The 27,963-nt window shown below is 39.9% G+C and overlaps 2 protein-coding genes across 2 annotated transcripts in view; both read right to left on the reverse strand.

The window, feature by feature from the left end:
- JAML (junction adhesion molecule like) overlaps nt 1-6,842 on the reverse strand; it is a 36,131-nt gene extending 29,289 nt beyond the window's left edge. Inside the window, exon 1 of the mRNA XM_054592337.1 lies at nt 6,791-6,842. The gene's annotated coding sequence lies outside the window, so the exon portion shown is untranslated. The remainder of the gene's footprint in view (nt 1-6,790) is intronic.
- A 1,069-nt stretch (nt 6,843-7,911) lies between these two features.
- Nucleotides 7,912-27,727, reverse strand: MPZL3 (myelin protein zero like 3). Its single transcript, XM_054592338.1, has 6 exons — nt 27,587-27,727; nt 20,657-20,823; nt 16,667-16,877; nt 13,347-13,512; nt 11,692-11,755; nt 7,912-10,666 (listed from the first exon to the last, which is right to left on the reverse strand). The coding sequence occupies exons 1-6, from the start codon at nt 27,657-27,659 to the stop codon at nt 10,640-10,642; spliced, it is 708 nt and encodes a 235-aa protein (XP_054448313.1). The 5' UTR covers nt 27,660-27,727; the 3' UTR covers nt 7,912-10,639.
- Between the last annotated feature and the right edge of the window lie 236 nt (nt 27,728-27,963).

Here is a 27,963-nt window from a genome sequence, read left to right on the forward strand (position 1 = left end):
TGTTTCTCTCCCTCTCTTTCTCCTTCCCTTCCCCTACAAATAATGAATGAATGAATGAATAACATCTTTAAAACAAAAAGAGAGAGAAAAAGCAAATAATTTCAGGATACCCTTGAGATGACAACCCCAGACATTCTACAACCTGAAAGTTTCACATAAACAAAAGATTACAGTATTCTCAGCCTGAAATTTTTACCTATCCCTCCAACTAAATTAAAACTACTACTTTTAAACATTTGAAGAACAATCAGGACATGTGAGAAAGGAAATATACAAACAAGAGAAAAGATTTCAACTCAGTTAAGAAATTCACCAAGCTGTATGACACAAATAAGCCACATGAAAGCTATTTTATTTTATTTTTTCAACTTTTTTTTAGGCAGGGCAGCATGGGTAGAATAAGAACTAGGTGAAGTTATCTTTCAAATGTCTATATTATTTCTGTGGTATTAAGTCCACTGCATCTACCAGCTCCTGGGAAAGGAGTCACTGTTTTACACAGTGCCCCACAATTTTCTTAATGAAACAGAAGGACATAACTCCAAGGAGTTAAAATTCAATGAGCTGTGCATTCCTACCTACTATTGTGGCTGATCTCAGCCATGATCCCTGTACCCCTAACATCCAGCCACTGGAGGAATTCCACCTCAGAACCTGCTACGAGGAAGGTGTTTTTGTTTGTTTGTGCATTAACACCATAGTACTCTACCCAGCTCTAGTGGGAAGTCCAGCACTTATGGTAGCCATTTTAATTTATAAAAAATTTCTTAAAAGATACCTATTCTAATCCAGAAAGCCCTCCCTTTGGAAAACCAGGGTCAAACTGTTCAAGGAGGTCCTACCCTGGGTCCCAAGTTATGCAGAGAAGTCAGCTGACCTTGCTGAACCTCAGTTTCTCCCCTATAACATGGGAATTAATAAGATAAGAATCAAATATGATAATATAGGTAACAGTGCTTTGAAAAACAGAAAGCATTAAGATCTTTTTTTTTTTTTTTTTTTTTTTTATAACCTAAAAGATTGGAAATAGAGTGTGTAACTTTCAGGGTAGATTGTAGGTTCAGAGCATCTACCTTTATAAGAATAGCAAATGAGTAATCATAATGAACTGGAAAACCTTTAGTTTTCAGTTTTTGAATCCCATCACACCAATGTAGATAATTACGACACCAACTCCGATGTACCAAAAGTAACAGTAAGTTCCCTAAGTGTAAGCACATCTAATGAAAACACAGATATCTCTCAAGATACCACAGCCCTTTTCCTGCCCCAGGACACCCACCTCACCCACACTTACACAGGTGAACATGATAAAGAGCTCATTTTATAGCATGTCATAACTCTAATACATCATATCGAGGACCCCTAAGATCCCTGGCAATTTCTGGGTGAATTCTTCACCAGGGAGTTGGTTGGGCTCCCTCCACTGCCCAGCAAACAGTTCTTATACATATCCCAAAGGAGTGCACCATTTGCATGGAGAAGTAATAATTGCTTTATATGTCTAACATCAAACCACATTAGGTCCACATTCTTTTTTTTTTTAATTTATTTTTTCAAATACATTTGTCTCTGTCTACCCCCCACCACTTTCCCTTGCCCCCTCCCTCCTTCCCTCCCTCAGCTCTTCCCCTTTGGTTTTGTCCATGAGTCCTTGCTATATGTTCCTTGACTTGCCCCTTCCCTTCCTTTTCCCCGCCCCCCCCCTTCCCTCTTATCTCTGTTGATTTCTTTTCCTTTCAGTGTTGCTGGTCTTATTTTCCTTGCATCTCTGCATTGTTGGTTAGGTTCCACTTATAGGTGAGATCATATGGTATTTGTCTTTCACCCCCTGGCTTATTTCACTTAGCATAATGCTCTCCAGTTCCATCCATGCTCTCGTGAAGTTTAGTAGTTCTTTTTTTCTTTCTGCTGCGTAGTATTCCATTGTGTATATGTACCATAATTTTTTGATCCAATCATCTACTGATGGGCATTTAGGTTGCTTCCAACACTTGGCTATTGTAAATTGTGCTGCTATGAACATTGGGGTACATAGGTTCTTTTGTATTGGCGTTAGGTCCACATTCTTGAGGGCATAACCATACATGTCCTACTTATGAGTGTACCATGCCTGTGCTATAGTACCAGTCAAGTACCCAGCACATACTGGATAAGTGCTGATAGTGCCCAATATGACCATCAAATTAAAATCAACTTAGCTACCCTGCAATTGAACCACTCTATTTTAAGAGGAAACCATCGATCCCAAAAAAGACCCTGAATCTGATCACCAAATTCAAGTCACTCAGAGCCACACCCAAAGTATTTTTCAAACAAATTCTAAGAAATGTGCAAACAATATGATGAATAAAAGATACCCATTTTCAGTTCTAAGTACTCAAATGCACCATTAGAACTGCATAAATGAATAGAGAAGCTGTGATTTAACAAACAAAAAAGAACGAAATCGAATCTAAAAAAAAATTCTCTTCCCTAGGTCAGACCTTCCATTAACTAATTCTTTGATCTTTGGGAAATCACTCAATCTACCTGGGTCTCCTCCTTAACATTAAAGGATCGGACTTTTGTAAAATCCCTCTAGTTAATGTAGCACCACACAAGAAATCAATAGTTGATATGTAAAAAACCAGAGAAGGTTATACACCAGGTATTGTCTGAGCACTTTACACATTAAACAATTTAATTCTCACAACAACCCCCTGAGATTTTACACATAAGAAAACTAAGGCACAGATTGGTAAGTGACTTGCCTAAGAACACACACCAAGTGGCAGAGCCACAATTCAAACCCAGGCATTCTGGATCAGAGCCTGTGTCCTTACTACCCTGTATTGCACCTCCATGTTTGTGATAGTAACCAATGTTTTAGGGCAAAACTTCTCTGAATGTCATTTGTTGAAATAATATTAATCTGCTCCCTCTGATTAAATGCTCTTCACATCCCCTTCACCTGGTAAACTCCTGTTCTACTTTCAGATCTCAAGTTAAACTTCTTCTGAGCCCCCTTCTTGGGCCAGATACTCAGGCACATATTCTAATAGTACTATTGATCTTTCCTTTAGGGCTCGTCACAGTTTCTAATTGTCCATTCATTTGTGAGCTTATTTAAGTCTTGATCTCCATCCTCACCCCTCTAAGATTAAAAGCTCCATGAGGCCAAGAACTGTGCTATGTGCCACTGCATCTCCAGTGCCAGCCTGGAGTAAGGCCTGGGGTGAAAGCCCAGTGACCACCTGCCCCATGAGTTAACAGGGCTCAGAACACTCTAGTCAAGTTTCAGTGTCCTAGTTAGTGGTAATTATTCAGAAACTCCTACCATATACATACGTAGTCACTAAGTTGTAAATAGTCATGCACATACATATATGATAGGAATTTCTGAATATACGTATGTGTATATATAAATTCTGACATATATCTGAACAAATTCTGAATTAAGGGTGCTGACCCTACACAGTTAAAAATCACAAATATAACTTTTGATTCCCTCAAAACTTAACTACTAATAGCCTACTAGTAACCACAAGCCTTACTGATAACATAAACAGTTGATTAATACATATTTTGTATATTTTATGTATTATATACTGTATTCTTACCATAAAGTAAGCTAGAGAAAAGAAAATGCTATTAAAAAAATCCTAAGGAAGAGAAACTACATTACAGTACTGCACATACTTATTGAAAAAGTCTGCACGTAAGTGGACTCACACAGTTCAAAACCATGTTATTCAAGGGTCAACTGTATTTATATACATCAGGTTCTCAAATAATTTCAGTTTTTTCAACATCATTTCATTATAACAATGATAAGAAAAAAAATGATTCCCTGCCAGGGTCACTGTCTGTTTACATGTTCTCCCCATGTCTGTGTGGGTTTTCTCCAGGGAGTCCGGTTAGGTTAACTGGGATGACTAAATTGTCCCAATCCGGGGATGGGTGTGAGCGTCCCTGCGATGGTGGGGCATCCTGCTCAGGGTGGGTCCCGCCTTACCCCTGAGGATGGGCTCCTGCTCCCTGCAATCACAAACTGGAAAACATGAGTTGGAAAATATTTCCTTATAGTTTTTATTAATCTTTCCTAAATGTATATAGAGCTCACTTTTATTTCAGTGTTCAATATTATAAATGTTTGAAGTCTTTATTTAGAAGTTTGGTGATGCTTTCGTGACTAGAAATACGCTGTAAGAACTTGACTCTTGCTTATATCAGTCTATGGTAAAATCAGCTTCGGTATATGTTGATTCCTTTAAAGTCAGTTTTGAAGAATGTATAGACAACATTAAGGACACACAGTATATAAAATAAGTCTCAGTCTTTAAAAATCCACCAAAGCGTTCAGATGCACTTTAAGGCACCTTAATAATGACAGGCTCCATTTGAATTCTCAACTTCTACTCTGCTTACCTCTCCAGACACTGATTTATCTTCTCAGCAGATATTCTTGAGATAATCCTACATAGTAAGTTATCTCGTATCTTGGCTAAATGTTTTGACCTGAGCTCATGGTTTTATCACTATATAATACCTGGCAAATATCTCCTATCACTCCTGGGGAGTTATAACTGTAGGGGTCTGCTTTCCTATTATTAATCGTGTAGGGGAATTGTTATCCTTGACAGAATTATGACAGAAAAAAAAATTTTCAGATGAGAGACTCATGACAATAAGACTACCACACAGGATGTGAAAATAACCCCCACATATCACAATATTAGAAGACAAAATAGGGAAAGGTGCTGTCTCAAAGTGTTTGTCCCTAGGAAGGACAACTAACCACTGAGCAAACACAATGGCACACCCTTCCCTTACACAGCCAGCCCCACCTGCAATTCTATGTGCCCTCAATTTACACTTGGCTGTGCACCTCTGCGGTCTCAGATGTTTTTAAGTATAAGAGACCACATAACCATTCTGAGGAATGACGCTCTTAAAATATGTCCTTGTTTTTCCTTCCAAGACCATCCTGATAGGTTACAAGGCTTCCTGTAACACAGTCTAGGTTACATCAGTCAACCCTCTACTAGAAGTGAGGCGGGATAATAAGCAGTTAAGGAAAGTCCTGGGCAAATGGAACAGGGCAACTGAAACAAGACAATTAAACAAGGCCAAACAGCTTGAGCAACTTACAGCCAGCTAGTGGATTGCAAAACCTCATCTCCCCTAACCAAGGATACTTGAGAGCAAATGGTTAATACCTTTCCTCGCTAACCAGAGATACATAGCTTAAATCACCCTGGTCTGGGAGATAAGTAACAAAGACCCAGCTAGCGCCATTTGCGCCAGCCAAACCCAAGGACCGATGAAGTCAAGGGAACAAATAACAAAAAACCCAATTAGAGCCAGAGAGGCCCAAGATAAGAGCAGAGCAGTGAAAATGACCAGAGAATCCCAAACTGCCCCATACACTCATTCTGATGAATCAACATATTGAAGAACACACCTGGAAAACTAATGAATATTCTGTTAAGACCCTCCCCTGAGATCTCCCCTAGGATTCCCACCCTGCAGAAGAGATAAAAACCCTCCAAAGACTCCATGCACACTCTCTCTGGAGCACACCCATGCCTTTTCTTGGGCACAAATATTTTACTTTCCCCTAAACTCTAAGGGTCCCTACAAGACTTGTAACCAGGGGAGCAGCGGGCAGTGGCAACTCATCCTAGACTAACACCCTGAACTTGTCTTCAAGGCCCCCTTTTTGTCTGACTTTCCAGTGAGCTAACAGCAGCCCAGCCTTAGCTCACTTCATTCCTCTAACATTTTAGGGAGCCAAAGCAGAGCACCCCCTAGGCTCTCTACCTACCGAGGAGAAGCTCATATTCCCAACCTCTGCAGGTGTCACTTCCCCTGCAAGATTACCAGCTCTATGAGAGTGGAATCTGGGATGGCATCAGGCAAACATTTGCTGAGAAAGAAATCAGCTTTGAGCAAACAAAATACAATAAATTTAAGATTAACACAAAACATTGTGCCCTGTGTTTAAAACATAGCAACCTCTCTTATTTTTCTCCCAACAGAGAGGTGCGATAGAGGCCGGCAATCCCCCAATCCCTGCTTCCCTGTTGCTTCTTCTACCCTAAGTCCTTCTTTTGTTTCACTATCCCCAGCCTTAATAAACATGCTCTCAAAACCACCCGGACTCATGTTGTGAACTCTTTCCTGCATGAAGTAAGAACCCACACCCTACAGGCTGGCCTGAGGCTGACCCACTCTGGGTCTCGTCTCTGCCCCGTAACAGAAGCCGACCTTGGAAGTCATTACTCCTGTTTGTGCCTTGGAAGCAGGTTACCTAAACCACGTTACATCAGTCCTTCCTGAGGTAAGGGCTATACATAGGGAGTGACAAGTATGGACAATAGTCCAGCTCTCTTGTGAGTTTTCAGTTCATGACTTCTTAATGTTAAATATTAGTCTGCCAAGGACTGAAATAAGATAAACAGTGAAGGAAGAGTCTTGCTATGAGCTCTACCTAAAGCCACAGCTTTGTGGTTTTCAGCATCAAGCTGGACTTAAAAGCTAAAGCCTTATCATCATCATTTACACTTTTATTAAGAGCAAACCTTACTCTCTTTTTTCTGATGATCTTAACATAAGTCACCCTACACTACAGAAGGGAAAACTGCACCCACTCACTAGACTAGCTTATACAGTCCTTCTGCAGAGGTTGAGAGTTCTGTGACTGTGGCCTAACAATCCAAAAGGACTGCCATTCAAACCTTCAGAACCTTCTTCTGAGAGAGAAAAGTTCAATTCACTACTTAAGAAATACAAAGCAACTGCTTACCCAAGATGAGGAGCGCCCAGGAGCAGCAATGCACTGAGCCCTGCCACAACTGTGGTTTTCCACTCTGACTGAAGAGACGCTGCTAGCACAGAAGGTCAGGCTCAGAGCAAACCAAATGCGTGAGTCCTGAGGTGGCTGCAGAGACACAAACAGGAACCTCTGAGTGCAGGTTCTCATTTCAGTCATCTGGCCCATTACTCAATTTGTATTTGTACTTTCAATGTAAAAAGAGGTAATAAATTCAACCTACCGAGAAGCAGCTCATATTCCCAACCTCTGCAGGTGTCACTTCCCCTGCAAGATTACCAGCTCTATGAGAGTGGAATCTAGGATGGCATCAGGCAAACATTTGCTGAGAAAGAAATCAGCTTTGAGCAAACAAAATACAGTAAATTTAAGATTAACACAAAACATTGTGCCCTGTGTTTAAAACATAGCAACCTATTTTTCTCTCCCAACAGAGAGGTGCGATAGAGGCCGGCAATACCCCAATCCCTGCTTCCAAGCTATGCCTTCTTTGTCCTCCAGCTCACTGCCTAGGCATGTCAATTTCCTCTGACCTTGTGATAATAATATTTTCAGGAAACATAGCATTTTATTCCCCCAGAAAACCCCTTGGGTGACTTGGACATCCTAGATAAGAACTCAAGGCTTCTTTATACTTCAAGGTATCTTTTGCTTTTAAGTCACCACCTCAAAATAAGTGTTCTCAATGTGCATGCCTGCCACTTTGGCTGGGCTGGCTGGACCTACACATGGGCACACCTGATTTTTTGCAACTTGTCCTGTATCATTTGAAAAGTCGTTGAATACTCGCTCTTTTCAAGGACTGTGCTCCGTGGTTCTTGGGAAATGATGTGCTGGTAAGTCAGCAATTTACCTAAATACACCCACCATGGCCTACTTCAAGCTACCAGCAAGGTAGTAATGAGGAATTGAAAAATTCCTAAAAATTTAACAATTGGCTCTTGTTACGTAAGCTGGATCCAGCACATCACTAAATCTATGCAGGTACTCACTGAGGTACAGTTCAGAGATGAATGAGTTGCTAGGTGCTGAAAACTACAAACCTGCCGCTCTTACATATGACAGTTCTCAACTTATATGCAGATACACACCAGAAAGTGCAAAGAAGTTTATTAACCATGATGTGGTAAAGAGATCGAGCATTACAATGTCTGTGCACATGGCCCAACAGTACCATAAATAAAACACATTGAAATGCAGCAATTAACAGTCCAACAGTACAGCACTGGGGTCAGAGGCATGGAGCTGCCTCTCCTGACAGCAAAGTTTTGAGATTTGCAATTAAACAGTAGTCTTCATCGACTCCCTATGGATCTTTTTACAGCTTCCCTTCAGAACCATAACAGAGTGACACATCAGAACATTCAGACTCAGGACTGACTTCCAGTCTTTAAGGCAGAGACATGCAACATTCCCCCTTGAAGCACCAGTGCCTAATTTCGGAGCTGCAGAGAACTAAGCTGTTCCCCAAGAAGCATAAGGTAATAGGTCACATGGGAAACACGAAGCATTCTTTAAGTTCACATTTGGAAACAGAATTAAGAGTTAGATGCACAAAACTCATAAACTAATGTAACCAGAAGTAAATACTTGAGCAGCCAAAGGCTTTTGAAAGGCTTTTAACCCCTTCGGAAGACTTCAGATTTAAATTCCTTTTCTAGACAAGGCTGGTCTCCAGACAAGGCTGGTGTGGTAAAAACTCATGGAACATCAAAAAGATAAAGCGTAGCACCTAGAATATATTAGAACAGAGGGTCAAAAAAAAAAACAACAACAAAACCCTCCCTCCCCACCTCCCTTCCTCCCTCCCAGAAAGTAGGTGTCCAGACACTGAAAAACTGTAATCCAGACCTCAAAATAACGGATGAAGAAGGAAACTGATAGCAGCCTGATGACTGTGATGTGAACACAAACTCAAGGAGCCGACTCAATTATCAACTTACTCTCTTCCCATGAAGGACTCTGTTGTTCATTTATTCCAAAAGCAAGGGACTGCCTCAAATCATCATCAAAGCTACAAAATAACACAACTAAGGATTCATACAGCACCATTTGCCTTAAGTGACAAACATATCACACAGGATTAATCTTGAAACTATGCCTGAGAGAAAATTACAAGCAAATCTAACTAAAACTGGTTCCTTATTTAGTGGGGTGTGGTTTTAACTGGGTTCCCATCATCTTTGTCAGAGAAATGAGGACCTACAAAAAGTGTGCCTCACAATTAGATCTCTATCTTCAAATCCCCTAGAGCCTAAATTATTTATTCTTATTCCTCAAACTGTTTCCCTCTCTCTGTTGAGGTGCCCAACTGGCTCATTACATTGGCCCCAGACAACTGCAAACTTAACACGTAGACCTAGGCTGTGAGGTTTAACCACTGGAAATGTATACTTCCAATCCTGTCTTGCCACGTCTCCTTCCTTACATGACCAGAGGTAAATCATAGTGCCTATTAACTAATCGGACTCTATCTATGGATGAGGTTAACAAAAGAGGTCAGGCCAAATCTATGAGACATAGCTAACAAACCAAATTTTAAAAAATAGATCTTGGCAAAAAATGTATGTGATTTTTAATAACATATATGGTGTATAATGCATATACAATGGTAACCTACTGAGCCACCTAGTGAAGAGCATGAGAAGGGACTATTCTGATGAAAAAACAAAGAAGTGATCATTTTTGTCTCTCACAATTGAGAAGAGAACTCTATCACTCTGTCACAGAGAACTACACCGTCAGTCCTTCCTGACATGTCATACATATTTCTTAATGGCTTTATAGAAAATCTTATGTAAATTAAAGTTTAAAATGTTGCTGCAGGGAAGTGGGGGAAGTTGATATAAGGTTGCAAGAGATCAGAAGGGAGAAGTATAGGTTATGCGCAATATCACTTCCTTATCTCAAATATTATATAAAAAGTCTATAAATACCTCAATTCACTCATATTTGGGCATTTTAGAAATCAAAACCATTTTCAAGAATAACACAGGTTAAAAGAATATTTCATTGTAAATAACTGGTAAAATAATTCTATACAGTCCCACAGAACCTTTTGAGGAGTTTTCTTGCCTCTGGTGTTAAAAGTCAAGAATGAAACCAACCTAAGATAGTAAAATACCAAGTTGTACTTGGCAAGACAAAAGAAAGGACTCCATCTACCTCACCATTCCTTTACTTGACTGAAAAATGACGACACTTTAAAAACCCACTCAAAGCACTGACTCCTGATCCTACCAACTCTAAGGAAATTAATGTTATACACTCCAAGTCATCCAGACATAACTGATGATGACATAATTAAACCAGTGAGTAATATGCTGTGTGCTAAACTCACAGCTAAAAATGTTCATAGAGCAAAAAAACAAAAAATACTTATCCCAAACAAATGTTTTGTCTGGTAGCACATCAGGAAGCTACAAGCTCCATTTCATTTAAAAAAAAATTCTGGCATCAGAAGTATGGCCAACACCTAGAATTCTCCCTCAAAAAATTGGAAGAAAACATGTAATACATTCAAGAGGAAAGGTGAAATAAAAAGTATCTTTGTATTCAGGAAAAGAATTCCTTCATTCAATTAGAGTATGTTATTAAAAGGGGTAGTTATGAGTCTCTTCTGAAAGTTTCCGAACAGTTTATAAATACAAAAAGAACATTTCTTCAATAAATAAATGGTTCCTAAAGTCTTTACTGATGAATTCCAGAATCCTCCATCACTATTCTCCAAGTCAGCTCCACTTCTCTGAGAGGCTTTAGCTGCCAGTGGAATGGGATATTTTCGGTTATTAGGTAATTCTTCTTATATCATGCAGACTTTCATCAATACGTCTCTTCATAATCTGAATCCTGGAGAGGAAAGAACAGTAGTTGTCGTATGTATATGAAGTGTAACACAACAGCCAGAATTGACTGAGATTCTTGTCAGTTTTGTTCACTGCTATTTCCTAACTACCTAGAATCGTATCTAATTGATACGATTATCAATTATGAGCACATGTCAAATGCTCAATGAATAACTTATCAAAATATCCAAACGGGTTGGTATTAATCCTCTCCACTGGCACTTTCCCTCATCTTCCCTATTATACTCAAGTACCTGCGAGAAAGAGGAATAAAGAACACTGCAATAAGTAATTAGGCCGTGGTCCTCTAGCTAAGTGCTGAGCTTGGCAATCAAAAGTACAAAAAGGGCTCAAGTTTAAACCCTAAAATGACAGGTGTGCTACACATTAGATCATATGCTACTTCTGAACTGTTTCCAACTGAACCACATGAGAGTGAGTCTTTCTTCTTCCCAGGATCCTGCGATAGCCACACAAGCCTATCAGTCACAGCAGGTGCTCAAAAGGGAAGGAATGGCAACCTTTCGAAATTTAAATAAAAATTCAGGCCTTGCAACCTGAATATTCCTTATTAACAAAGCCATAAGTCCCCTAAAAGGTTGTATCAGTCTAATTCCATGAAAAACAACAACAACAACAACAAAAAACCCCACAAAACCCCAAGGCTCTGCAAAAAAAGTTCAATTCAGGGCTCTGGGTCCAGCCAGTCAAGTCTCCTAGCATGACCTCAGTGGCAGAGGACACTCCACTCTCAGGATGTTCTCTGTCAATCAGCAGAGAATGCTCTACCCTGTCCCTTTCCTAATCCAAAGACACCACTCTCTGCCCATGAGGCAGAAAACAAAATAACAATTAGAGTTCAGGGATGGGGGCTCCCTGAAAACAAAGTGCTTTGGAAGAAGACTTCGGTTGATACCATGCTTTGGGACTACTGGCATACCCTCTGCTCCTTCTGAGGGCAAAGGATCCCCAGAAGTAAGCAAAAGAGTGAAACATGAACAGGGAACAGAAGAAATGGCATGGGCTTACCAAGCACTCAGCACAACGGGCACAAAGCCTCGCCATACAGTCATCTTCCTCCTCTTGGTCAGTACTGTAACAAAGGTCAAACCAAATCAGAACAATCGCTAGGTCAGTGTAGTAGAGCAATTAAAAGCACAGGCATTGAAGTCAGACAGATCTGGTATTAAATTCCAGTTCTGCCACTTATTAGCATGGTGGCTGGGCAAGCTACTTAAGTTCCAGGAGCCTGTTTCCTCATCTATAAAATGCAGACATTACCAGCTATGTTTAAAGGATAGTTCTTAGCAATAAATAAAAAATAAACACATGTAAAACACACACCAAACTGCCTGGCACATAGCAAGTGTTCAATAAATAGGAGCTAGTCCCAGTCATTCATTTAGAAATGTACTGAGCACCAAGCACATCTCAGGCATTGTGCTGGGCTGGGGATAAAGAGTTCACAGTCTTTTGGGGGTGAGAGGCCTGTTGAAACTTAACAAATATATTACTGTATAATACAATATGACAAATTATTTAATGAAGTTAGGGTCAAACTGCTCTGGCAGCAAAGAGGAGGGAGTGACTAGTTCTCCCTGTAGGACCCAAGAAAACTCAAGGGAAGGGGATATTTCAGCTTGGTCTTAGATGACAAGGAAGTGTATACCAGGCAAAAAAGGGAAAGAGGGAGGGGATTCCAGGTGAGACAGAAGCATGTGGAGGGGGAATGGAGTATGACCTCAATGAGTATACTATGCTGAGAGAAGTAAATAAGCTCACTGAAGCTAGAATGTGGAACAAATGAGAATAAATGGTAGGAAACAACTTGACTTGTTGAAATTTCCTATCAGTTTTGAAGAAATAAGATATCCTCTTCAGAATTTATATTCAGAACCAAAGAATTGTACAGTCCGATTTCCAAAGCAGGAAACTAGGACCATATTATCAACGCTTCCATCTCTCTCCAAATTAATATCCACAGGTTTCACTTTCAACCATCCTTCTAGCACTGCTCAGCAGAATTATTCTCTTTAAAAAGAAATTTCAACCCTGGCAAGTGTAGCTCAGTTGGTTGGAGTGCTGTCTGGTAACCAAAAGCTTGCCAGTTCAATTACCGGTAAGGGCACATACCTAGGTTGTGGGTCTGATCCCCTGTTAGGACATGTATGATTCTTGGTCTGGGCATGTGCAGTCCCCAGTCATGGAGCGTACAGGAGGCAACCAATCGATGGATCTCCCTCACATCCATGTTTCTCTCTCTCCATTCTCTCCCTCCCTCTGTCCCTTCCTTTCTCTCTCTGAAAGCAATACCTCAGGTGAGGGTTAAAAAAAAAATTTTTAAAAAAAAGGGGGACCCTGGCTCGTTTGGCTCAGTGGGTTGAGTGCCAGCCTGCAAACCAAAGGGCTGCTTGTTCGATTCCCAGTCAGGACACATGCCTGGGTGGCAGGCCAGGTCCCCATTTGCAGTCTCGTAAGAGGCAACCATACATTGATGTTTCTCTCTCTCTCCCTTTCCTCCCTCCCCCCTCTCTAAAAATAAATAAATAAAATATTTTTTAACAAGAGGAAATTTCACCAGCAGAATTAGCCTCAGCCTGTAAGAAAGGAAGGCATGGGTGCAGGGGCCTTGGTACTCTTCACAAAGTAGAGATCTGGAGAGGAAATGGGTTTACTGGACTTACTCATCTGAAACCTCAATAGACGACTTCTTAAAGCCTGATTTGTTCCTCTTCTTCAGCCCTGCAGACTTCCTCCCCATTCTTACCAACAGCAGAACAACCACCACAGATGAGGGAATGAAGACAAGAATGGAAAGAAGCGCCACAGATGAGAGCATGGTGCCAAAACCTAGAGGAAGAAAAGAGAAGGTAAAAGACAGGGCCATGCAAAAATGTTTCCTTGGACATGAGATAGGAAGTTTTACTTTTGCCTTTGCATTTCTTCTTCTTACAAAAGGAATAAATTTGATGTAGAAAAGGTAGAAAATACAGAAAAAAATAAAAATTTACCCATAATCCTACCTAGGATTAATACATTAGTATCTATCCATTCAATCATCTTTCTAAGTATATATGAATATGGGTTTGCATACAGGGAGGACAGGGTGTATTTTAAAAGTATGAATCATATTTTATATATTATTCCTAACCTGTTTTACTTAATATATGATAAGTACTTTCCATGTCATTAGAATTTCCTTCCAGGTGTAATTTTTTAATGGTTGCATAGTACTCTACCACATTGAGTAGTTTAGTGACTCAGTCCTCTAATGCTGAACACTCAAATTACTTCCAATTCTTTGAATTTGAGTTATACTATGACGATCATCCTTATACATAAATTTTCGTGCTTAGCTCTATTTCTTTAAGATAAAAATATTAAATGGAGTTCTAAATTAAAGGGTGTATGCTTGTAAGGCATCCGATTCATATTATCAACTGCCTTCCAGAAAAACTATATCAGTTTCTATTCCCACCACCAGTATGAATGTGCTTATGTCTGAAATTTATGAATTATCATCTTTAAAAAAACAATTATGTAATCCTGTATCTCTAAGTCTTTGGTTCAAATCCAACTAAGGACTAAAATGACCACTCAAAAGTCACCAGGGAAGAATGTAGAAAAAAATATTAGTCCTTAACCTACTCTCCTTCTGTTTCATACTAAAAGGAAAATGCTGGTCTTTGCAACATAAAAGAAATGAGCTGCCTCCATCACAGGAGTGGGGGGTACCCTTTCAAGCCATAGGCAAGAACACTGTCTCATAACTAAGGCATGAACATATTAGAGAATAGAGGATGACTTCTATTTCATAGAGATAACAACCTCATTTATTCAAGGATTTGTCATACATCCTGCAAGACCTCTGGTCACCTGAAGTCTTAAAGAAAAGGAGCAGTGGGGAGGAGAAACTATGACAGTATTTGAGGAAAAACTTAAGCTTGCAAAATGAAGATTAAAAAATTCACAGAAGGGCTTCCAGCCAAGATGGAGGTGTAGGTAGATATACTTCACTTCCTCACACAACCTAAAGAAGGATCAAAACCAATATAAAATTTTAAAAAAACCAGAACTCCAAGAAAATTGAACTGTATGGAAGTCTACCAACCAAGGAGTTAACATCCAGACCGGTAGGAGGGGCAGAGATGGGCAGCCAGAGCAGAGAGGATGAGCAGCAAGGTGGTGGCTGGCAGACCATAGGTCAGTCCCACATTCGTATGCGGATAAACCTGCAGGAACAAATGGGGAGCAAGACAGACCATGCAACCTGGGTTCCAGCACAGGAAAAGAAAGTCTCAGAATGTCTGGCTATAAAAATCTGTGGGGGTAGCAGCAGGAGAAACTCCCAGTCTCATAGGAGAGCCTATTGAAGGGGTCCACAGGGTCCTAAATTGTACACAAGCCCACCCACCCAGGAATCAGCACCAGAAAAGCCCAATCTGCTATGGGTAGTGGGGGAAGGGACAGAAAGCAGGGCGAGAGCCAAGCAAGCAGAATTGTTTCCTCTCTGACCCCTCTCCCACAGACAGCACCACAACCCAGCCAAGTGGCTTGCCTTGCCCTGGCTAATACCTAAGGCTCTACCCCTTACAACATAACATGTCGCCAAGACAAAGAAATATGGCCCAAATGAAAGAACAGATCAAAACTCCAGAAAAAGAACTAAGCAATGAAGGGATAGCCAACTTATCAGATGCAGAGTTCAAAACTTTAGTAATCAGGATGCTCACAGAAATGATTGAGTATGGAAGGAAAAGAAAGGGAGAAGTGAAGGCTATACAAAGTAAAATAAAGAAAAATATACAGGGAACCAACAGTGAAGGAAAGGAAACCGAGACTCAGATCAACAATTTGTAACAGAAGGAAGACATAAACATTCAACAAGAACAGAATGAAGAAACAAGAATTCAAAAAAAAATGAGGAGAGGCTTAGGAACCTCTGGGACAACTTTATACGTTCTAACATTGGAATCATACGGATGCCAGAAGGAGAAGAGGAAGAGCAAGAAATTGAAAACTTATTTGAAAAAGTAATGAAGGAGAACTTCCCCAATCTGACAAAGGAAGTAGGCATGCAAGTCCAGGAAGTTCAAGAGTCCCATTCAAGTTGGACCCAAGGAGGAACACGCCAAGAAACATCATAGTTATATTACCCAAGATTAAAGATAAGGGGAGAATCTTAAAAGCAGCAAGAGAAAAGGAACTCCAAAGGAGTTCCCCTAAGACTATCAGCTGATTTCTCAAAAGAAACCTTGTAGGCAAGAAAGGTGTGGAAATTATTCAAAGTCATGAAAGGCAAGGACCTACATCCCAGATTACTCTATCCAGCAAAGCTACCATTTAGAATGGAAGGGCAGATAAAATGCTTCCCAGGTAAGGTCAAGTTAAAGGAGTTCATCATCATCAAGCCCTTATTATATGAAATGTTAAAGGGACTTATATGAGAAAAAGAAGAAGATCAAAAACTATGAACAGTAAAATGACAACAAACTCACAATTATCAGTAACTGAATCTAAAAAAAAGGACAAAAACAAAAACAAAGCAAACAACTGGAACAGCAACAGAATCATAGAAATGGAGATCATATGGAGGGTTATCAGCTGGGAGGGGGCTGGGGGAGTGGGAGGAAAGTTACAGGGAATAAGAAGCATAAATGGTAGGTACTAAATAGACAGGGGGAGGTTAAGAATTGTATAGGAAATGGAGAAGCCAAAGATCTTATATGTACGACACAGGGACATGAACTAGAGGTAGGGGAGGGAGGGGAAGTACCAGGCAGAGGGGGATAAAGAGGAGAAAAAAAATGGGACAACAGTAATAGCATAATCAATAAAATATACTTAAAAAAGAAATTCATCCTAATATACAATCAGGATGATATTATTATGCTTCAAAGACCAATTAGCTTACAAAGATAGGTAGCTTTGTTTATCATTGGTCCGTCCAGAAGCACCATAGTAGTCACTGAGTACTGCAGAAGGTTAGCGACAGTTAGCTTACCTCTTTCTGTGACTATTAGCTCTGTCATGGGAATGTTATGGTGCACGTCTGGGGGATTCTTCACAGCACAGCTGAATGTCCCATTGTCCTTCGTGGTAGGGTTGTTTATGCTTATGGATGCATCCCCTTTGTATACATCTCCAACCCAGGAAATTCGATCTCGAAACGTGCCTGCTGTGGTTGGGTACTGGAAGGACTGATAATGAAAAATCTAAGAAAGCAACACCATGAGGAAAAAAAAGTTAATTTGGAAAATGTAAAGCTTTGTAGGTCTAAAATAAAATACAAATGTATAATGAGTTTTCTCGGTTGGACATTTTTTAATGCTTTGTTCACCTCCATCCTATATGTGAAAAGATAGGTTAATGAAACATCAGAAAAATGCCGATGAAAGAATCTTGGTATCCTAACTCTGGAACCTCTTCTAAATTCTCCCTAAAGTCCTAAAACCATAGTCCTCAGCTGGGGGCAACTTTGCCCTCCAGGGAATATTAGGCAATATCTGGAGACAGTTTTGGTTGTCACAATTGGAGGACGTGCTACTGGCATTTAGTGGATAGACACCAGGAACGTTACTAAAAATCCCAAAATGCATAGAACAGCCTCCACAACAGAGAATTATCCAGCTCAAAATGTCAAGAGTGACAAAATTACGAAACCCTATTCCAAAGATAGGATTCTTATAGTACTGTATGGTTAGCAAATGACTTCTATGCATTTGCTATTTGAGCCTCATAGCAACTATACAAAGGGCAAGTATAATTATTCCATATTTATAGAAAGAGGTACAAGACAAAACAAAAACAAAAAACAAAAACTAAGTTACTTAAAGGCACATAGCTAGTAAGTGGGAAAGGGGAGATTTTTGTGTATTCTCAAAATCATCAGTAGGGTATAATATGATCAAGCCTCTCTCAAGCTACCTATCTTGGCAATTAATAAAAATCCCAAGTGAAAAGGATGATCAGTACTCAGTGAATGTATGCTGAATTAAAATGATGCTGCTTCCAATTTATAATAGCCAAGTGCTGGAAGCAACCTAAGTGCCCATCAATAAATCAGTGGCTCAGAAAACTTTGGTACATTTACACAATGGAATACTATGCAGCAGAAAGGAAGAAAGAGCTACTACCCTTCGAGACAGCATGGATGGAACTGGAGAACATAACGCTAAGTGAAATAAGCCAGGGGGTGAAAGACAAATATCATATGATCTCACCTATAAGTGGAACCTAATCAACTAAACAAGCAAGCAAGAAAAATTTAACCAGCAACACTGAAAGAAAAAAGAAACCAACAGTAACGAGAGAGAAGGAGGGAGTTGGGTAACGGGGAAAAGAAAAGGAAGGGTCAAGTCAAGGAACATGTATAAAGGACACATGGACAAAGCCAAAGTGGGGAAGGATTGAGGGTGGGAGGTGGGGGTGGGTGGGACAGGGGAGAGTGGTGGCAGGAAAATGGCGACAAATGTATTTGAACAAAAAAAAATAAAATGATGCTGCTTCAGATAAGTGATCAAACACTTCATCACCAAAAGCACTTACTGGAATTTTATCTGGTTGCAGGCCCAGCAGGTAATACAACACAATATGATCTCTCTCTCTCTTACGCAAGAGTCAAGGCTTTCCTCTTACTTGTTTACTTGGTACCTCCCCACTTAGGAACAATTGCCCAATTTTATAGAGCAACTTCCCAAAGTAAATGCTGAATCACTTCTCATTGGTTTATTTGTTCCTGTGTTCATTCAACAAATATTTACTGCAAACCTATTATGTGCTAGGCCCTGTGTTAAGCAAAAGGATATAATGAGAGCCAAATGAGCACAGTCCCTATTCTTGTGGAATTTACAGTCTAGTGGGAAAGACAGATATTAAGAAACAATAATATGTATAATGTGTGTTGCAGAAAGGGAGGTAAAGAATGCCTACTACTGATTACCAGCATCCACATGGCAGGGTTTGAAATTCCTTATTCACAAGGCAAGGCTGGCTGTGTATCTTTGAGATGAATCTAACCTCTAACTCCAAGTTAGTAATACTCAAATACTCAAAGTAATACTGATTAGTCTGACAGAACCCTGACTGACCACATAATTGCAACATCATGTGATACAACTTTAAAGGGCCACTAATTCCAACTTGGGTGGGCTGACCATCTGACCATCCTATCAGAGACTAGCACCACATTAGAACAACTTGCTGTTTGCATTCAAGACTTCTTACCCAAGAAAATCCCCATTGTTTTCTCTGTCCTACATAAAAAAGAAAAAAAAGACGTTTTTATTTATTTTTAGAGAGAAGGGAAGGGAGGGCAAAAGAGAGGGAGAGAAACATCAATCGGCTGCTCCGTTCACACCCCCAACTGGGGACCTGGCCCACAGCCAAGGCATGTGCCCTGATCAGGAATTAACCAGCCACCTTTCAGTTTGTGGGACGATGCCCAACCCACTGAGCCATACCAGTCAGGGCTCCTACTCCAGCAAAGAAGGCATAACTAAATAAGGCAGCCACAGTTTCCAATCACTCAAAATAAAGCAAACTATTTTAAGTCTTAAAAAAAGAAGAAAAAAGAAGGAGAAGAAGAAAGAGGGGAAAGGGAAGGAGACGGAGAAGAAGAAGAATAAGGAGGAGGAGGAGAAGAAGAAGAAGGAAGGAGGAGGAGGAGGAGGGGAAGAAAGAAGGAAGGAAGAAAAAGAAGAAAGAAGGAAGAAGAAAAGAAGGAAGAAAGAAGAAAGAAGGAGGAGGAGAAGAAGAAGAGGAGGAGGAGGAGGAGGAGGAAAGGAAGAAGGAAGAAAAAAGAAGAAGTGAGAAGAACCACCACCACCACCACCACCTCCACTACCACCTAACCCCAAGCTACATGGCATTCAATAATGACTCCTAAACAAAATTCAAAGCTATAAATTAAAATCACACCAAGAGTTTTTTCAATGAAGGAAACAGGAAAAACAAATTAAAGATACTTCCAAAAATACAATTTCACATACAGCTTTGACATTCACATTCTTGAGAACATCTATCCTGAACTAGGGATACTGCTGGAAGCATCAGGAGAAAGGGTTTGTTTGTTTTAATAGCACTGCCATCTTCAATCAGATATCCACAATGGGATTTGAACCATAAAATTTTTTATATGTGTGATGAGAGTGTATCACTTCTAAATAGTGCAAGACCATCTGTCACCAACAGCATCTGTCATCAACAGCAGGTGCCATTATTTCCTTCCAAGAGTACTCTATAAATCAATGCAGATGTTTAAACAACAGGGAAAGATGCCAAGATAAATCTATAGAGTACAAATACAGAGGCAGATCTACACACTGAGACAACTTTGTATGACAGTAAATGAGAAGCTTTAAGAGAAAGGATGGCTAGGACTGGGACCTGTAAGACTTTTCTATCCAAGAGTCCTAGACGTACCATTTTTTAGCACATGGAATCTGAAAATGATATTATGAAACCAGGCAAAAAGGAACAAAAAAGGGGAAATAAAATTAAACCACATTTCCTCTGAATTTTTTTCTCTTCTAGCTTACTTGCAAAGCTCTTACAGAGCAGAATAAAAAGTCTCACATGACCAAATGGGTATTATGTAGGATAGTGGCTCATCTCCTGTTGAAATAGAAGCTCATCCTCTATTTTTTTTTCCTTAATTTTTCTTAAAGATTTTATTTATCTATTAGTTTTAGAGAGAGAGGGAGGAAGGGAGAAAGAGAGGGAGAGAAACATCAGTGTGTGGTTGCCTCTCACACACCCCCCACCAGGGAGCTGGCCCACAATCCGGGCATGTGCCCTGACTGGGAATCAAACTGGCAACCCTTTGGTTTGCAGGCTGGCACTCAATCCACCGAGCCATACCAGCCAGGGCAAGAAGTTCATCTTCTATTCTAAGAAGAGAAGGCCTAAGGAATACCTGGGACTTGGAATAAAAGTATTCTTAAGCTTTTGACCACAAAAGACTCAAAGAACATTTTTTTAAGTATACACTTACTGATTCTGTGCGACTGCTGCTGGGAGGTCGGTATGTCCAATCTATGGTGAGTTTGTCAGTGACAGATGAAGTCGACTTGAAAATACATTTCAACTTGATCTTTTCTCCAACATATCCCCGAACGTGGGCATCCACTTTAATCTCCAAGGAAAGGACTGTGTGAACACCTAAACAATGCAAACCCAAATATTTAAAGTGTTTTTATTTGGGTAGAATATACAGATCACTAAACAATATAAAGAAGCTTTTTATCATTTTCAGGGCTCTCATACAAACCACAGCAATAAATATCTTCTCATGCAAGCCCAAAAGGAGAAGGAGTGGATGTCTGCCTTAATCAAGGATATTATTTTTGTCATTTTACAACAGTATATCATAGGATGAATGCTTAGGTAAAATTTGAAGGCTACGTCAGCATTTTTTCCAAATACAAACTTTTGGTTAAATTAAGCACAAACAAGTGGGTCAGCCGATAGCAGGCTAAAAGATAACACTACCCACTCCCCTGGCACACTTACACACTCCAGGAATCTGTCAGCTGTTGTATTCTAAGAGATGTAACTCAAATACAGCACAGGTGTAATCTGAAGCTACTATGGCTTCAACCACCAGCAAAATAAGGATAGCAAGAACAAGATTTTTTTTTCAATTAATTTTATAAAACTGCCCTAAGGTTCTATCTAGTTTTATTTTGGGTTTTCCTTTCTTAAAGCTAGTTAATAAATCACATATCCATTAAAAGTAAATCAGGGGGAAGAAAACAGAACAACTTAATCCATTCTAAATGTGAAAATGAAATATAACTTTTAAATCCTCTAGAGACTTGCTCTTTCCAAAACCACATCATATGTCCAACTTTGGTGCTCTACTACCCCAAAAGAGTTGGCACCTTTCTCTGACCAATCCCCTCTGCTTTCAGAGAACAATGAGTAGACATTTCTCTCCCAGTAGGGAGCCCCTCACCTTTCTTTATTTTTTGGAAAGTAAGCCACTGGCCACTTTGTTTTTCCTGCTTCCTTCTCTATGGCAACAAGCCATGATTGTTTCAGGAGGCCAAAAGCAAACAGAGCAGCAAACTCACACACTGTCCTGAACACCAGCAGTTCCCCTGGTAGAGGCAGGATGCATATCCCAGCCCTATCACTTGCTGGCTCTGTGGTCTTTGCAAGTTACTTTATTTTTTCAGTTTCTCACTCTGGTGGGAATGATAGTAATAGTACTTATCTTAGAAGGTCACTGTGAGGAATAAATGAGTTAAAACATTTACAACACTGAGAAGCTGAACTAACCCAGAGAGAATGCTCAATGCAGGTTAGTAGCTTCATCGTTATTGCCACATCTTCAGTTCTGCCCATACTCTCAGCCTTTCCTATCTCAGACACAGTTATGAGTCATTCATTCCACTACCTTTATTTCTGCTGCTTTGCATAATTTTTCTTGCTCCTCTCTAGACAATCCAGTTTGTTCACATTCTTCTTAAAGGAGGAGAACAAGACTGAGCTCACAACTCTAATAAGAATCTGACCCATCCCAAGGATAATTACTTCTGGTTCATTCATAGTATCCTATCTGACTTTGACATAATAAACTTGTCATTCCTTCTATGCCTTTATGAATGCTGTTCCTTTGCCTGGAAAGCAGTCAACCCTCAGTCCCTACTCTCTCCTGAAACACCTTATTCATCACTCAAGATCCAGTTCTGAAAAAACGGAAGGTGGAAATGAATGGATAAACTACACTCTCCCCATAACCCCATACCCTTTATTCTAAAACATAAGTATAACAAAGAGATTTTAAAGTATGGATTTAGAATTAGACAGACCTCAACTTTGATTTCTAGCCCAGCTACTTTCTAGCTATAAGACCTCGATCAGTTATCTAATCTGTTTAAACTTCAATTTCCTCACTTGGTATATGGAAATAATAACAAGACCTAATTCACTGAATCACTGTGAGGATTTAATAAAATTAAATAACCACAAAATGCTTAGCATAGCACCTGAAAAAGACACTTCCAATAAATATTAGCTACTATTATTAAAATAAACACCACAAACATTCCAAAAGTTCCAATAATTCTCTATTGGACTATAGGATAAAATACAAATAGTGACAGTCTGTCCCAAAATTTGCTTCTCCACCCAGTGACCCATCCCCTTCACCATGTGCTGAATGTCCTGCCATTTCCTAAATTTACTATGTCCTTTTACATTACTGTGCCTTTCTTTAAAAATGTCTGTCTGGAAGGATCTCCCCACCCCTACCTGTCCTGCCTGGGTTGTTTCCCCCAACCCCCATCCCCCAATGCTCACATACTTTCAAAACCCACCTCAAATATCAGCCCCTTTGTGATGCATGCCCAAATACCCAGATGCATTTCATTGTTCTTTCTTCAATGTTCTCATTGCATTTAGTACATAATGCTATTCAAATACATATATCACTGATCACACTCAGTTTCAAAAGATGATTTCCTCCTTTAATGCAACCACCTCGAGAGCAAAATTCACAAGAAGGGAAGCAGGCAGAGAGGGGCTGAGAGAAAGAAGTAGACGGGTCACCAAAAACTGTAGTATGGGACTAAAGTGTGCTCACTAGTCACCCACTCTCCTCCTATCCCTCTTTTATGGTATTTTCAACATTCTTAAGGTCCCTACACTCCTGGATGACAGTGCCTAGACTGTGGCTGGTGGACACTGAAGGAGAAAAATCACACAACTGCACAGATAGTTGCCATAAGAAATTCATGAATTCCACCCACAGCTGAGCCTTTAATGACACTGATGGCCCTTTAACCAGGCTTGGTCAGCTCCTCTTTCTGAGTCCTTTAACACTGCCATTCTCTTTCATCCTCTGTGTACCTACAAATCCCTCATTCTCAGAAGAAAATTTCTCCCCTTACTTCTTCAGGAAACTTGAGGCCATACAAACTGCCTGGCCATACACCTTCCTGTAGCTGCGTTCATCTTTACTTCCAACCTTCGCAGTGTCCCTTTTCCTACACAAGTCAACTCTTCTGCTCTAGGGAAGACAACTGGGAGGAGTCAAGAGTAAATATAAGATTACTTAGAAGGCCACTACAATAGTCAATTGAGAAATAAGGGGAGCTTGAACTAAGTTGGTGGCAGTGGACATGGAGAGAACTAGGGTGACAATACTTAAAAGGCAAAATCAGCAAGAATTGGTGACAGATCACATGTGGAATGAGAAAGACAAGTGTCAAGGATAGCTCGCAGGTTCCTGACTTGGTGATACCATTCACTGACACACACAGGAAGACTAGAGAAGTACCCAGCTTGGCAGGAAAAAACATGAGTTTTAAATAAGTTTCAGGTGCCTTTGAGATATCCAAGGGATGATGTCAAGGGGGTAGCTGGTTTAGGGCAAGGTCAGCAAACTATGGCTCACAGGTCAAATCTAGCCCACATCTACACGAACTTTTGTTGTTGTTCCAACAAAAAGTTGTTTTGTTTTGTGTTTGAGAGGAAAAGGGGAGAAATATCAGCGTGAAACATCAACTGGTTGTCTCCCATATGAGCCCCAAGTGGGGATCAAACGCACAGCCTAGGCATGTGCCCTGACCCCATGATCTTTTGGTGTATGGGATGATGCTTCAGCCACTGAGCCACACTGGCCAGAGCTATGGTAAGTTTGATTAGAATAGAGGCATGCTGACTCATTGATATATTGTCTTAGGATGTTTTTGTGATACTTCAGCAGAGTTGAGTAGTTGCAAAAAACCATGTGGCCCACAAAGCCTAAAATATTTATTCTCTGGCCCTTTACCAGTTTGCCAACTTTGGTCTAGAGCAAAGAATATGGCAACCAACTCCACACACATTCCCCATCTTTCACGGTTTCTATCAAATCTCTAAGTCTCTTCCTTTCCTACTGTCCCTTAAACACTAGTGTGTCTTAAAGTTCCATTCTTCGCCCATGGTCCTTCATTTAACATTCTTCTTGGATAATCCTATCCACTTTTATATATTTAACAATTGCTAGTAGGTTAATGATTCCCCAATCTATATTACTACCCATCACTTGTCTCTGAGTGTCCAAATATTACTAGATATATTCTTGAATATCACCACCATAAGATCTCATATTGAATGTAGTGAACTTCTACCGGTTGCCTGCTCTACCCATTCCCCTCATCTCCTTTCCTAACAATACACAGCTCTTCTTTCAATATCCACCATTTCCAATGCAGCCCAAGAGCTTGGGGGAAGATACCTCTATCAGATACAGCCCAGGCAGGAAACAGAAGTCATAACTAACTGAGATTTTGAAAAGTGTACGGCCTACTTTTCAAAGGGACTTTTCTCAGGGTCAAGGAAGCCAACAAAGGCACAAGAACTTTTCCACCCCCACACCGGAATTAACAAAAGAAGGAAGTGGTGTTAGCAGAGCCTGGTAAGAGATGGAGATATCACCACCTGACAGAAGCAGCAGTCATAAAGGGTCATAGCCACTAAACCAGACTACATTACAAATCAGTACATCAGGATGTTGGTTCCCCTTGGGGAAGGACAGATAATGACTGCAAGGAAGCACAAAGAAGGCTTCTGGAGTGCCAGTAATGTTCTATATCCTGATTTGGGTGCCAGTTACCCAAGTGTGTTCAGTTTCTGACAATTCATTGAGCTGTACCCTTATGATATGCCCACTTTTCTCTATATATTATACTAAAATTTAAAGTGTTTTAAAATCAATGGATATAAAATAATTTGTCTCCACTTAAAAAATAAATAAGAAAAAATATTGATCCAATGTTACATTCATTCATAAATTTCTATCCTTGGGCTTAATCTACTTATGAATATTTTTCACCTGAGTAAAAACAGCATTCTTTTCAGGTAAAAACAGCTAACTATAGAAATATTCATGATAATTAACAAAATTTTTAATCTGGGAGGAAAACAAGAAAATGACATTTAAACATGGAGGAGAGGAAAAAATGAAAAAACTCCAAATTTTGAACACCAGTTTTCCAAAATATAAATCTATCAGCCTTTGATATATGAAACTGCCCACTTAAATGAAAGAGAAAAGTATAAAAACCTTAGGTGCCTAATCTACTGAATCTACTGTTTTTAATACTTAGACAACTGATATAGCAGGACCACATTTACAACATAGGGAGAATTCAAACAAGCTAATAATTTGATGGGTCCTATTTTTATAGAAGCAAGAAAAACACTGGTATGAAACAAAGGTATCACCTAACAGATTCAAAATATCAAGAACCCTCACCCCAAAAAAGGATTAACCTTGAAAACCTGCTAATTGAAAGAAGCTGGTCACAAAAACAAACAAACAAAAAAACAAAAAAACCCCACATATTATAGGATTTCATTTATATGAAAGGTCCAGAATAGGCAAATCCATAGCAATAGAAAGTAGACTGATGTATGCCAAGAACTGTAGAAAGGGAGGAATGGAGAGTAACTGTTAATGGGTTTGGAGTTTCTCTTTGGAGTGATGAAAATGATCCCAAATTGATTGTGTTAATGACTGCACAATTCTGAATATACTAAAAACCACCAAACTGTACACTTTAAATCGGTAAATTGCATGGCATGTGAATGTATTTCAAAAACGCTATTCTTTTGAAAAGGCAAAAGATAAATCTATTCAACAAGTACACAGATCATAAAATCAACTTTGAATGTTTAAATTATTTGGTCTGCTAGATCTGATGCATGCCAGATGTGAAATGATATCATGTTTAAAAAAATCACCCACCATTTCTACATTTTTCTTCTTCAATGGGGCAATATTTGAATGTTGCTGTTGGGGGTAGGATGGAGGTCTGGGGTTATATGGAGTGGCAGTAGGTTAACCTAAATATTCTACTGCAAAATAATTTAGCTGAAAAACTGGACATTTGTAATGACACAGACAACTAGGAGGGATTCAAAAATGTGCTGGCAGCATGAATATTACATGTCAGACAAATAAAAACTTCTGGCCTTACCTGCTGAGATGTAGAACACTTTAAATCTTTATGTTAAAGGTACCCTTCAGAAATTCTCATTACCCACAGGGAAATTTTAAGATGTTAACAAGTCATTCTAATGCTAGCTCTACTAACATATGATTTCCCAGAAAGACACACAAACACACACACACATACATAATTTTTAAAAATCCAGCAAATGACTGTAACCTAAAATGAAGGTAATTAGGCCTGACTGAAACTTAATGCAATTTGAAAACTGCATGAAAGCAAAACTTATCCAAATTTTAAGAATATGCCATTGTGTGAATACTTCCGATATTAATTAAAAGTATACATTAAAATTTTAACAGATTTGATGTGCCCTTTATTGTACTTTTTTAACTTGCTATTAAAATGCTAACGCTGTTGCTTTTTCCTCAAAAAAATGCGCCTCTATTATAAACAAATCACAGCATATCTTCCCTGTAATAAACGTTTTTACTTCATAGGCCCTGATAATCACCTACCAAAAATAAAATTACCAAGTCATGCTATTCTCTCCCAAAATACTGGACAAACTAATGAACAATAGAATTGCCCTTTCCAAATCATAACATACAGCCCACAAACCACAGTTGAGTCAATCACAAGATAACGCCGGGTGCACTCAAAACCAGAGCCCTCCACGGTTCTATCAAGTCCCGCCATCACCACTACACAATGCAGTCACGCAAGGTGGCACAGATCACAGGGGCTCAGGAAAGTACTGGCAAGCTATTGACTCCACTGAGTGGATAGTCATCACAAGAAGAAACCATCCTCCCAACACCTTCCCGCTTCCTTCCTTCCCCGAAGCATTATGGGGGGGTTTCCTGAGACGGCTCCCCACCCGGAAGCGGAATAGCGACCATCTTCTCTAACCGCCCCCCCAACTCCCCCCACCCCCCGCGGCCGGCCGGAAGTGGGGCTGAGCCAAGCAGCACACTCACTCTGGAAGAACAGGACGCCCACCAGTGGAAGCAGAGCGGAGCCGCGCGAGGCCGTGGCTGCGCTCCGCTTCATCCCGACAGCTCTCCAGATGCTTGTACACCTTGTTTACGGCTCCCGGTAGCAACGCAGGTAACACCGGAAGTGACGTAAAACCGAGGTGGCGGAAACCCTTAAAATGGCGATTCAAAGTTGCCATGGGAACACGGGGTTTTTGGTTGTGTTTTTTTTTCCAGAACCACATCTGGAATTGTTCATTGGCCACCGAATGCTTTAATTCTCCAGTAGGAGTTGTTTATTCTCTTTTGCTTGTAATTGAGATAGGCTACAGACTTGGGGAAATTTACTTTTAAATTTTATGGAATGCTGCAGACAAAAT

The sequence above is a fragment of the Pteronotus mesoamericanus genome, unplaced genomic scaffold, assembly GCF_021234165.1.
Source record: "Pteronotus mesoamericanus isolate MK-2021 breed Mesoamerican mustached bat unplaced genomic scaffold, CSHL_Meso_final scaffold_36, whole genome shotgun sequence".
Lineage (NCBI taxonomy): Eukaryota > Metazoa > Chordata > Mammalia > Chiroptera > Mormoopidae > Pteronotus > Pteronotus mesoamericanus.